The sequence below is a fragment of the Pristiophorus japonicus genome, chromosome 8 (assembly GCF_044704955.1).
Source record: "Pristiophorus japonicus isolate sPriJap1 chromosome 8, sPriJap1.hap1, whole genome shotgun sequence".
Lineage (NCBI taxonomy): Eukaryota > Metazoa > Chordata > Chondrichthyes > Pristiophoridae > Pristiophorus > Pristiophorus japonicus.
In genome coordinates, this window is record NC_091984.1 from 167,242,555 (window position 1) to 167,255,922 (window position 13,368).

Consider the following 13,368-nt stretch of genomic DNA (forward strand, 5'->3'; position numbering starts at 1 on the left):
GAAACACCATAAGTCAGTATGCAGGTACAGCAAGTAATCAGGAAGGCAAATGGAGTGTTGACCTTTATTGCAAAGGGGTTGGAGTATGAGAGTAAGGAAGTCTTGCTACAATTGTACAGGGTATTGGTGAAATCACACCTGGTGTACTGTGCACTGTTTTGGTCTCCTTGTTTAAGGAGGGATTTACTTGTCTTGGAGGCGGTACAACAGAGGTTCACAAGATTAATTCCTGGGATGAGAGGGCTGCCTTATGATGAGAGATTTTGTGGAATGGGCCTACACTCTCTGGAGTTTAGAAGAATGAGAGGTGATCTCATTGAAACATAGAAGATTCTGAAGGGGATTGACAGGGTAGATGCTGAGAGGACGTTTCTCCTGGAGTGTCTAGAACGAGGGGTCATACTGTGGGCCTGAACTTGATGAAGGTCTCCGCCCGCCCAAGTTCCGCCCAAAGGACCGCCCAAGTGCCGCCGAGGATGGAGTCGCGCCCACGGAGGGTCAAAGACCTGAAAAGGAAAAGCATTAAAAAAAAACATTGGAACGCCTTCAGGAGACTCCATCCAGGTAAGCTCCTCGAGTCTCGTCGCCGAGAGCATGCAGAAAGCAAGCGCAGGCACTGGAAGAAGCGTGCGGCAAACCAGACTCCCCACCCACCCTTTCCTTCAATCACTGTCTGTCCCTCTGTCCCACCTGTGACAGAGACTGTAATTCCTGTATTGGACTGTACAGCCACCTAAGAACTCACTTTTAGAGTGGAAGCAAGTCTTCCTCGATTTTGAGGGACTACCTATGATGATAATGATGATGAAGTCCCCGTAAAGAAATAATTTAAGTAAACCTCACTAACCTTTTTTACAGCATCTTCGCACTTACCATTGAGGACAGAGCTGCCTGCAATTAGCGGTCCACCGTTGTCCTGCCGCCGATTCCAGCCGACTCCCGCCCTCATGAATATGGCATCTCGGCTGGCGGGAGTCTACTTACGCGCATCGACCGTCCGCTGACATCGGTGGGCACTTCCCAGCGGCTCGCCCCTCCCGCCCGCTCCAGGCCACGCCGAAAGTGGCACTGGGCGGTTCGAGCAGAAGAATGTCACGGCAGTGGGCGGTAAGTTCTCCAATTTCGGCCCCTAGTCTCCGGATAAGGCCATTTAAGACAGACATGAGGAGGAATTTCTTCACTCAGTGGGTTGTGAATCTTTGGAATTCTCTGCTCCAGAGGACTGTGGATGCTGAGTCTTTTGAGTATATTCAAGGCTTCAATAACCAATGCCTGCGAAGGGACACTCGGTCACTCAACCAGGAAACACCAGGATTGGTTCGATGAGAATGACCAGGAGATCCAAGAGCTAATAGATCGCAAGCGCAGGGCATTTCTGAACCTTAAACAACAACCCAACTTGCGAGCAGCAAGGCAGCATTACATACAGCTTATGGCCGAGGTTCAATAAAAAACTCCGGACCTAAAGAACAGATGGTGGATGGAGAAAGCACAGGAGATACAGCAGCTGGCCAACAGCCATGATGTGCGAGGATTCTTCACCGCAGTTAAGGCCACCTATGGCCCAAACACCGAAGACCCCACCCCACTGCTGGCCAAGAACGGGTAAACACTCATCAAGGACACCGAGGCAGTCAGGGCTCGCTGGAAGGAGCAATTCGAAGATCTCCTCAATCGAGACTCTGCCTTTGACAGGAGTGTCCTCGACTCCATCCTGCAACATGCTACCCGCCACCACCTCAGTAAAACCCCAGCACTGCACGAGGTAGAAAAAGCCATAAGACAGCTTAAGAACAACAAGGTTATGAGAGCAGATGGAATCCTCGCTCTGGCACTGAAGTATGGCAGAGAGGCACTGTTGGCATGACCTCATCTCTCTCATCTGGAGGGAGGAGAGCATGCCGGGAGATCTCAGCGATGCAGTGATCGTGACCATCTTTAAAAAAGGGGACAAGTCCGACTGCGGCAACTACAGAGGAATCTCCCTGTTATCAGCCACTGGGAAAGTCATTGCTAGAGTCCTCCTCAACCGTCTTCTCCTTGTGGCTGAGGAGCTCCTCCCGGGGTCACAGTGCAGATTTCGTCCCCTACGGGGTATAACGGACATGATTTTTACAGCATGACAGCTGCAAGAAAAATGCAGGGAACAGCACCAGCCCTTGTACATGACCTTCTTCGACCTTACAAAGACCTTTGACGCGGTCAACCGCGAGGGTCTATGGAGCGCCCTCCTCCGTTTCGGATGCCCCCAAAAGTTCGTCACCATCCTCCGCCTGCTCCACGACGACATGCAGACCGTGATCCTTACCAACGGATCCATCACAGACTCAAACCATGTCCGGACCGGGGTCAAGCAGGGCTGCGTCATCGCTCTAACCCTCTTCTCAATCTTCCTCATTGCCATGCTCCACCTCACAGTAAACAAGCTGGAGTGGAACTAAAGTACAAAACCAGTGGGAACCTGTTCAACCTTCGCCGTCTCCAGGCCAGGTCCAAGACCACCCCAACCTCTGTCGTCGAGCTACAGTACGCAGACAACACCTGTGTCTGCGCACATATAGAGGCTGAACTCCAAGTCTTGGTCAACGTATTCACTGAGGCATACGAAAGCATGAGCCTTACACTAAACATCCATAAGACAAAGGTCCTCCACCAGCCTGTCCTCGCCGCACAGCACTGGCCCCTCGTCATCAAGATCCACTGTGCGGCCCTGGACAACGTGGACCAGTTCCCATACCTTGGGAGCCTCTTATCAACAAGAGCAGACATTGACGCCGGGACTCAATACCGCCTCCAGTGCGCCAGTGCAGCCTTTGGCCGCCTGAGGAAAAGAGTATTCGAAGACCAAGCCCCTCAAATCTACCACCAAGCTCATGGTCTACAGGGCGTCCTCCTGTATGGCTCAGAGACATGGACCATGTACAGTAGACTCGTCACGTCGCTGGAGAAATACCACCAACGATGTCTCCACAAGATCCTACAAATCCCCTGGGAGGACAGATGCACCAACGTTAGTGCCTTCAACCAGGCTAACATCCCCAGCATTGAAGCACTGACCACACTGAATCAGCTACGCTAGGCAGGCCACATTGTTCGCATGTCAGACACGAGACTCCCAAAGCAAGCACTCTACTTGGAACTCTTTCACGACAAACGAGCCAAAGGTGGGCAGAGGAAACGTTACAAGGACACATAGAAACGTAGAAAATAGGTGCCGGAGTAGGCCATTCGGCCCTTCGAGTCGGCCCTTCGAGCCTGCACCACCATTCAATAAAATCATGGCTGATCATTCACCTCAGTACCCCTTTCCTGCTTTCCCTCCATACCCCTTGATCCCTTTAGCCGTAAGGGCCATATTTAACTCCCTCTTGAATATATCCAATGAACTGGCATCAACAACTCTCTGCGATAGGGAATTCCACAGGTTAATAACTCTCTGAGTGAAGAAGTTTCTCCTCATCTCTGTCCTAAATGGTTTACCCCTTATCCTTAGACTGTGTCCCCTGGTTATGGACTTCCCCAACATCGAGAACATTCTTCCTGCATCTAATCTGTCCAGTCCTGTCAGAATTTGATATGTTTCTATGAGATCCCTTCTCATCCTTCTAAACTCCAGTGAATATGGGCCCAGTCGATCCAGTCTCTCCTCATATGTCAGTCCTGCCATCCCGGGAATCAGTCTGGTGAACCTTTGCTGCACTCCCTCAAAAGCAAGAACGCCCTTCCTCAGATTAGGAGACTAAAACTGAACACAATATTCCAGGTGAGGCCTCACCAATGCCCTGTACAACTGTAGTAAGACCTCCCTGCTCCTATACTCAAATCCCCTAGCTATGAAGGCCAACATACCATTTGCCTTCTTCTCTGCCTGCTGTACTTGCATGCCAACTTTCAATGACTGATGTACCATGACACCCAGGTCTCATTGCACCTCCCCTTTTCCTAATCTGCCGCCATTCAGATAATATTCTGCCTTCGTGTTTTTGCCCCCACATTTATGCACATTATACTGCATCTGCCATGCATTTGCCCACTCACCTAACCTGTTCAAGTCACCCTGCAGCCTCTTAGCATCCTGCTCACAGCTCACACCGCCACCCAGCTTAGTGTCACCTGCAAACTTGGAAATATTACACTCAATTCCTTCATCAAAATCATTAATGTATATTGTAAATAGCTGGGGTCCCAGTACTGAGCCCTGCGGCACCCCACTAATCACTGCCTGCCATTCTGAAAAGGACCCGTTTATCCTGACTCTCTGCTTCCTGTCTGCCAACCAGTTCTCTATCCACGAGAGTACATTACCCCCAATACCATGTGCTTTAATTTGGCACACCAATCTCTTGTGTGGGACCTTGTCAAAAGCCTTTTGAAAGTCCAAATACACCACATCCACTGGTTCTCCCTTGTCCACTCTAGTAGTTACATCCTCAAAAAATTCCAGAAGATTTGTCAAGCATGATTTCCCTTTCATAAATCCATGCTGACTTAGACCGATCCTGTCACTGCTTTCCAAATGCGCTGCTATTTCATCTTTAATAATTGATTCCAACATTTTCCCCACTACTGATGTCAGGCTAACCGGTCTATAATTACCCATTTTCTCTCTCCCTCCTTTTTAAAAAAGTGGTGTTACATTAGCTACCCTCCAGTCCATAGGAACTGATCCAGAGTTGATAGACTGTTGGAAAATGATCACCAATGCATCCACTATTTCTAGGGCCACTTCCTTAAGTACTCTGAGATGCAGACTATCAGGCCCCGGGGATTTATCGGCCTTCAATCCCATCAATTTCCCTAACACAAATTCCCACCTAATAAGGATTTCCTTCAGTTCCTCCTTCTCACTAGACCCTCGGTCCCCCAGTATTCCCGGAAGGTTATTTGTGTCTTCCTTTGTGAAGACAGAACCAAAGTATTTGTTCAACTGGTCTGCCATTTCTTTGTTCCCATTATAAATTCACCTGAATCTGACTGCAAGGGACCTACGTTTGTCTTCACTAATCTTTTTCTCTTCACATATCTATAGAAGCTTTTTGCAATCAGTTTTTATGTTCCCGGCAAGCTTCCTCTCATACTCTATTTCCCCCCTCCTAAAAGCTTCCCTGATAAAGTGCAACATCCCCACTGACACCTGGGAGTCCCTGGCCAAAGACTGCCCTAAGTGGAGGAAGTGCATCTGGGAGGGCGCTGAGCGCCTCGAGTCTCATCGCCGAGAGCATGCAGAAAGCAAGCACAGGCAGCGGAAAGAGCGTGCGGCAAACCTGTCCCACCCAGCCTTTCCCTCAACGACTATCTGTCCCACCTGTGACAGGGACTGTGGCTCTTGTATTGGACTGTTCAGCCACCTAAGGACTCATTTTTAGAGTGAAAGCAAGTCTTCCTCGATTCCGAGGGACTGCCTGTGATGATGATGATGATTCAAGGCTGAGATAGATAGATTTTTGGAGACTCGGGGAATCAAGGGATTTGAAGATTGGATGGGAAAGTAGAGTTGAGGTTGATGCTCTTATTCAATGGCGGAACAGGTTCAAGGGGCTGTGTGGCCTACTCCTGCTCCTATTTCTTATGTTCTTATATTTCTGGTGATTTTTTTCTCATTGAGATGGTACTGTATTTACTGATTTTTTTCCCACTGACATCAGAATGAGTTACATTAAAAATCGAAAAGGTTCCATGATTCCACTGACTGTGCCTAATCGGCATGAAGCATGGTAATGAGGCTTCAGACTTTAATATTCATACTTAAAGAGGTAATATCTGGTGTGAGCTAAGCTTTCCTTGCACCTCGATTGTTTACATTGATTTTTACATGTATACTAATGAGATTGGCAGGAAATTTCACCCTCAATTCCCATCAGCAAAATGGGCATGGATATTATGTAGAATTTCAGCAAAACTTGTTGATTACCCAGCCACAGGAAATTCCGGCCAAATATTTTTGAATGTTTTGTTATGGCATCAGAGTCTGTTACATTATAAAGAGACAGACTTCCATAACATACATAAACGGGTAGCACTCTCGCATCTTGAGTCAGAAGGTTGTGGGTTCAAGTCCCATTCCAAGGACTTATCCCAGTCTGTAGCAACTGGAGTAATTAGGCTCAACATTTCAAAAATTGGAAGTGAGTTGGTTATGGAGGGGCCGCCTGGAATTCCCTTCACCCCATACCAATCCTCAACTTCTCTCGTGCCCAACCCGAGCCCAAACATTTACTCACCACCCAACCCACCCCTCACCACCCAAACTCACCCCTCACCAGCCAAACTCATCCCTCACCACCCCTCACCACCCAAACCCACCCCTCACCACCCAAACTCACCCCTCAGCAGCCAAACTCATCCCTCACCACCCCTCACCACCCAAACCCACCCCTCACCACCCAAACTCACCCCTCACCAGCCAAACCAATCCCTCACTAACCCCAACCCACCCGTCAAACCCCAAACTCACCCATCACCAACCCACCCCTCACCACCCCAAATCACCTAATGAGAACAGCATTAATTGGCAGTGCTGAGAGCCAGGACCTTCAAAACATGTGGCCGGACGTCAGGAACTGACCCGGTGTATAATGTATGAAAACACAAGTAATGGAATATTTTAAAAATACTTCTGTATTGGCTGTGAAGCGCTTTGGGACGTCCCAGGGTCGAGAAATGCGTTATATAAATACAAGGCTTTCATTTGGAACTTTCTGAAGTTTTCGTCAGGTTCCAGTGACTGAGCAGGGGTCTGGAGTCCTGCTGTGCAATAGTGAGCAGGGATCTGGGGTCCTGCTGTGTAATAGTGAGCAGGGGTCTGGAGTCCTGCTGTGTAATAGTGAGCAGGGATCTGGGGTCCTGCTGTGTAATAGTGAGCAGGGGTCTGGGGTCCTGCTGTGTAATAGTGAGCAGGGATCTGGCATCCTGCTGTGTAATAGGGAGCAGGGGTCTGGGGTCCTGCTGTGTAATCGTGAGCAGGGGTCTGGGGTCCTGCTGTGTAATAGTGAGCAGGGATCTGGGGTCCTGCTGTGTAATCGTGAGCAGGGGTCTGGGGTCCTGCTGTGTAATAGTGAGCAGGGATCTGGGATCCTGCTGTGTAATAGTGAGCAGGGGTCTGGGGTCTTGCTGTGTAATAGTGAGCAGGGATCTGGGGTCCTGCTGTGTAACAGTGAGCAGGGGTCTGGGGTCCTGCTGTGTAATAGTGAGCAGAGATCTGGGATCCTGCTGTGTAATAGTGAGCAGGGATCGGGGGTCCTGCTGTGTAAAGCTCTTACCTGCCGGTTTCCGAGCAGATCTCCGAGTCCGCCGCCACCGCAGCGTGTGCGTAAAAGTTGTCACCTCTGCACCGCGGTGTCCACAGCAGGATTAACACTATGCCAGCCACGACCAGCACGGCCACCAGCAGCACCAGCAGACAGCAGCAACACCTCCGCTTCATCGTTGCCCCGTGCCCACTCCGAGAGGCAGCAGTCCGAGTGTGGAGTCCGGAGCGGTGACAGCGGCTCTCTGTCTCACTTTCTCCCGCAGTTGCTCCCGGTCTATGCCAGGCGCTGACCCTGCCTCAGTATCTCTTTCTCTCTCTCTCTCCCGTACTTGTCTCGCTCTCAGGCTCTCCTTGTGTCTGTCCCCAGATTATGTCTGTCTTTTTGTCGCCCTCTGTGTCTCAGTCCTCTCTCTCTGGGCGCTGGTGTGTGTGTGTTTCTCTCGCTCCCTGTGTCTCCATGTGATATTCCTCGCCTCCAGCTGGTGGGCGGGGGGTTTCCTTCGGTTCCCAGTTCCTGTTACACACTTTGCATTTCTTGCAAGTCTGAAATCGCAAGAAGCTGTTGAAACTATTTAAACCAACTGTGTTAGCAATTCAAACTGCTGGGGTCAACTTCAACCACAGAGAGGGGTCACATCAAGAGGTCTCCAGTCCGTTTAATTTATGAATGTTGTCTCGAAAACAGAGCGTTACAGCATGTCCCCTTGTCCAACAATTTTCCCCATCTCCCCCGGTCTCCTGGAATTACTGTTCACCCTCCCTCACTCTCCTGTCTTAAATGCTCTTGGCTACAAATCTCTGCCCGTGTCCCAACTTGAACCAAGACCTGTTCACACAGCACCCCTGTGATCCACCTTGGCTCCCTGTCCAGTAATGCCTTGATTTTAAAATTCTCACCCTTGTGTTCAACCCCTCCATAATCTTGCCACTCCCTATCTCTGTAACCTCTTCCTGCCCCTCACCCTCTGAGATCTCTGCGCTCCTCCAACTCTGGCCTCTTGTGCATCCCCTACTCCCTTCACCCCGCCATTGACAGCCGCGCCTTCAGCTGCCCAAGCCCTAAACTCCCTCCCTAAAGCTCTCCTCTTTCCTCCTTTAAGACACTTTTAAACCGACCTCTTTGACCAAGTCACCTGTACTAATCTCTCTTTCTGTGTCTCAATGTCAGATGTTGTTTGTAAACGCTCCTGTGAAGCGCCTTGGGATGTTTTACTGCATTGGGCAGGTGGGAAGTCCTGGCCGCTTCGTGCAGCCTAGACAACCATGTGTGCACGAAGTGTCTCCAGCTTCAACTGCTCGAGCTCCGCCTTTCAGAGCCTGAGTGACGGCTGGAGTCAATACGATGCATCCGCGAGGCTGAGAGCTAAGTGGATAGCATGTTTCAGGAGATGGTCACCCCCACAGCTTAAAAGTCTGCAAGATATTCGGGGGTGGAGGGTAAACAGCTAGAGGTCATGGTCCGTATCAGGACCAATGACATAGATAAGAAGAGGCATGAGGTCCTACAGGCAGAATTCAGGGAGTTAGGAAGAAAATGAAAGGGTAGGACCTCAAAGGTAGTAATCTCCGGGTTACTACCGGTGTCACGTGCTAATTAGTACAAGAATAGAAGGATAGGGAGGATGAACAAATGGCTGGAGAGTTGGTGTAGGAGGGAGGGCTTTAAATTCTTGAGGCATTCGGACCGCTTCTGGGGAGATGGGACCTGTACAAATGGATGGGTTGCACCTCAACAGCGCCGGGACCAATATCCTGGCGGGGAGTTTTGCTAGTGCTGTTGGGGAGAGTTTAAATTAGCTTGACGGGGGATGGGAACCTGAGAACAAATTTACTAGGGAAGGAAGTAAAGCAGAAAGTGGATAGCAAGAATTTAGAAAGCAAATCTGTAAGACAGAGGAAACAAGAGTTAGTAAGTAGTAATCAAGGAGGTCTTCCTGTGCTAAATGGTATATACTTTATGTTGTGTATGGAGAAAGAGTCAGACTGAACACTGAGCTCAAAGTAAAGTGTGACCTTAGTCTTTTATTGCAGGTCTCCAGAGTGCCTCCCAATCTGTGAAGCCTCCTTAAATACCTGTGCTCCCAAGGGATTTATGGGATCCCTTGGGACTCCAGGGGATGAGCCCTCTGGTGGCTGTACAGAGTAAATACAAGTATATATATAACAACATTCCCCCTCCCAAAGTCAATAGTGCAACTATTTACAATGTGAGTTGATATGGGGCCCTTCTTGCCCTGGTTGATTGTCTCGGTGTGAACGTTGGTGTTGTTGAATCATTTATTGGGCCCTCGCTGGGCTGCTGTGCAGCTATCCTTGCTGGGCTGCCTGGTGTGTTGGGCCCTGCTGGGCTGCTGTGGATGATGGGTTCTGCTACGTGGTCAACCGTGATGCTGGTTGCCACTGGTGTGTGTGTTGGGGGATCAAAAAAGGTAGGGTCCAAGGTGGGTTGCTCAGGATAGTCCATGAATCTCAGTTTTATTTGGTCCAAGTGTTTTCGGTGAATGAGTCCATTTGAAAGTTTGACCCGAAACACCCTGCTCCCCTCTTTGGCCGGGAAGCCACTTCGGACCTTGTCCATAATTTAATACAAATACGGGATCATTGATTTCAATCTCGCGTGACACATTTGCGCTATCATGGTATGCACTTTGTTGAAGCCACCTGCTCTCTACCTGTTCATGTCGATCAGGGTGAACTAATGAGAGCCTTGTCTTAAGTGCTCTTTTCATGAGCAGTTCAGCAGGTGGGATCCCAGTGAGTGAGTGGGGTCTCGTGCGGTAGCAAAGCAGGACTCGGGATAGGCGAGTCTGCAGTAAGCCTTCAGTTACCCTCTTCAAGCCTTGCTTGATGGTTTGTACTGCTCTCTCTGCCTGACCATTGGATGCTGGTTTCAAAAGGGCAGATATGACATGTTTGATCCCATTACGGGTCATGAATTCTTTGAATTCAGCACTGGTAAAACATGGCCCATTGTCGCTCACCAGGACATCGGGTAGACCGTGTGTGGCAAACATGGCCCGCAGGTTTTCAGTAGTGGCAGCGGACGTGCTAGCCGACATTATCTCACATTCAATCCACTTGGAATATGTGTCTACAACCACAAGGAACATTTTACCCAAGAACGGGCCTGCATAGTCGACGTGTACCCTAGACCATGGTTTGGAGGGCCAAGACCATAAACTTAGCAGTGCCTCTCTGGGTACATTGCTTAACTGCGAGCATGTATTACATCTGTGAACGCAGGACTCAAAATCCGCATCGATACCGGGCCACCACACGTGGGATTTGGCTATCGCTTTCATCATTATGATGCCTGGATGGGTACTGTGGAGGTCATTGATGAAGGTATCTCTGCCCTTCTTGGGTCCACTACTCGATTGCCCCACAGAAAGCAGTCTGCCTGTATAGACATTTCATCTTTGCGCCGCTGGAACGGCTTTATCTCTTCCTGCATTTCCACTGGGACACTGGACCAGCTCCCGTGAAACACACAGCTTTTGACTAGAGATAATAAGGGGTTCTGGCTTGTCCAGGTTTTGATCTGCCGGGCAGTGACTGGTGATTGCTCACTCTGAAATGCTTCAATAACCATGGCTAGATCTGCGGGCTGTGCCATTTCCACCCCCGTGGTGGGCAATGGCAGCCTACTGAGAGCATCGGCGCAGTTTTCTGTGCCGGCCTGTGGCGGATGGCGTAGTTGTATGTGGACAACGTGAGCGCCCATCTCTGGATGCGGGTCGTTGCATTTATCCCTTTACTCTCGGAAAACAGGGATATAAGTGGCTTATGGTCAGTTTCCAATTTGAATTTTAGCCCAAACAGGTATTGATGCATTTTCTTTACCCCATAGACACACACTAATGCTTCTTTCTCAATCATGCTGTAGGCTCTCTCAGCCTTAGACAGACTCCTGCATGCATAAGCAACCGGTTGCAGTTTCCCAAAATCATTAGCTTGTTGCAATACACACCCGACGCCATATGACGACGCATCACATGCTCGTACCAAACGCTTACATGGATCATACAACACAAGCAATTTGTTTGAGCATCACAATTTTCTCGCTTTTACAAAGGCATTTTCTTGGCTTTTGCCCCAAACTCATTCATCCCTTTTCATAGTAAGACCTGCAGTGGTTCTAACAGTGTGCTGAGACCCGGTAAGAAGTTACCAAAGTAGTTCAGAAGTCCCAGAAATGACAGCAGCTCCGTCACGTTCTGTGGCCTCGGTGCATTCCCGATTGCCTCTGTCTTCGCGTTGGTGGGCCTGATGCCATCCGCCACAATCCTCCTTTTCAGGAACTCCACTTCAGGCACCAGGAAAATGCACTTCGAACGTTTTCACCTGAGCCCCACACGGTTGAGTTGAATAAGAACCTCCTCCAGGTTCTCGATGCTCGACTGTGTTCCTACCTGTGACCAAGATGTCGTCCTGGAAGACCATGGTGTGCAAGACCGACTTCAGTAAGCTTTCCATGTTTCTCTGGAATATCGCCGCCACCGATCGGATTCCAAACGGGCATCTGTTATTAACAAAAAGACCTTTGTGCGTGTTGATGCAGGTGAGGGCCTTCGATGATTCTTCCAGTTGCCGCGTCATGTAGGCTGAAGTCAGATCCAGCTTTGTGAACGTCTTTCCTCCCGCCAGCGTTGCAAAGAGGTCGTCGGCCTTTGGTAATGGGTATTGGTCCTGCAGGGAGAAACGATTGATAATTACTTTGTAATCGCCACAGATTCTGACGGTGACATCTCCCTTGAGGACTGGGACGATAGGACTGGCCCACTCGTTGAACTCGATCGGGGAAATGATGCCCTCTTTTTGCAGCCGGTCTAGCTCAATCTCTACCCTTTCTTTCATCATGTACGGTACTGCTCTCGCCTTGTGATGGATGGGTCGCGCCCCCGGAATTCGGTGGATCTGCACTTTTGCTCCTTGGAATTTCCCGATGCCTCGTTCAAACAGCGAAGGAAATTTGTTTAAGACCTGGGCACACGAAGTGTCGTCAGCGGGCGATAGTACTTGGATGTTGTCCCAGTTCCAGCGAATCTTTCCCAGCCAGCTCCTGCCGAGTAGTGTGGGACCATCGCCCGGTACCACCCAGAGTGGTAGCTTGTGCACTGCTCCATCGTAGGAGACCTTTACAGTAACACTGCCGATTACAGGAATCAGTTCTTTCGTGTAAGTTCTTAGTTTCGTGTGAACTGGAGTTAAGACTGGCCTTGAGGCCTTGTTGCACCACAACCTTTCGAAAGTCTTTTTGCCCATGATGGACTGGCTCGTGCCCGTGCCCAGCTCCATTGACACTGGGAGTCCATTTAGTTCAACATTCAGCATTATCGGGGGACAATTTGTGGTGAATGTGTGCACCACATGTACCTCTGCCTCCTCTATCTGAGGCTCTGGTTTGTCGTGATCCTCCGTGGATCTGTCCTCCTCTGCAACATGGTGGTTTGCAGGTTTAACAGGCTTTGCAGCTCGCCTGCACACTCGTTGGAGGTGTCCCATTGTTCCACAGCTCTTGCAAACGTACTCTTTGAATCGGCATGAATGGAAACGATGATCACCCCCGCAGCGCCAACAAGGTGTTAATGGCCTTGCATTCATCACCCTTGAAGGTGGACTCTGAGACATCTGCGAACGTGTAGCTGCAGGTATGTGTGACCTGCCCTGTACGTTACGATTCGAAAACAACATCACTTTGTTCACAGTACTTGTAGCAGCACTTGTGTGCTGAGAGATTTGCTTCGTATTGTCACTGGTGGCAATGAATGCCTGGCTTATCGCTATGGTCTTACTCAAGGTTGGGGTCTCTACAGTCAAAAGTTTGCGAAGTATGGTTTCGTAGCCAATGCCAAGTACGAAAAAGTCTCTGAGCATGTGCTCCAAATGTCCTTCAAGTTCACAATGTCCTGCAAGGCGTCATAGCTCGGCGACATAACTCGCCACTTCCTGGCCTTCAGACCTTTTGTAGGTGTAGAACCGGTACCTCGCCATCAGAACGCTTTCCTTCAGGTTCAAATGCTCTCGGACCAGTGTGCACAAATTGTCGTATGATTTCTCCGTGGGTTTCGCTGGAGTGAGCAGATTCTTCATGAGGCCGTACGTTGGTGCCCCACAGA

General features: G+C 49.7%; 1 protein-coding gene across 1 annotated transcript in view; it reads right to left on the reverse strand.

The window, feature by feature from the left end:
* LOC139268803 (glutathione hydrolase 5 proenzyme-like) overlaps positions 1–7,730 on the reverse strand; it is a 101,436-nt gene extending 93,706 nt beyond the window's left edge. The window contains exon 1 of the mRNA XM_070887517.1: positions 7,260–7,730. Coding sequence (XP_070743618.1) covers positions 7,260–7,423 — 164 coding nt within the window. The 5' untranslated portion in view covers positions 7,424–7,730. The remainder of the gene's footprint in view (positions 1–7,259) is intronic.
* Positions 7,731–13,368: the final 5,638 nt, after the last annotated feature.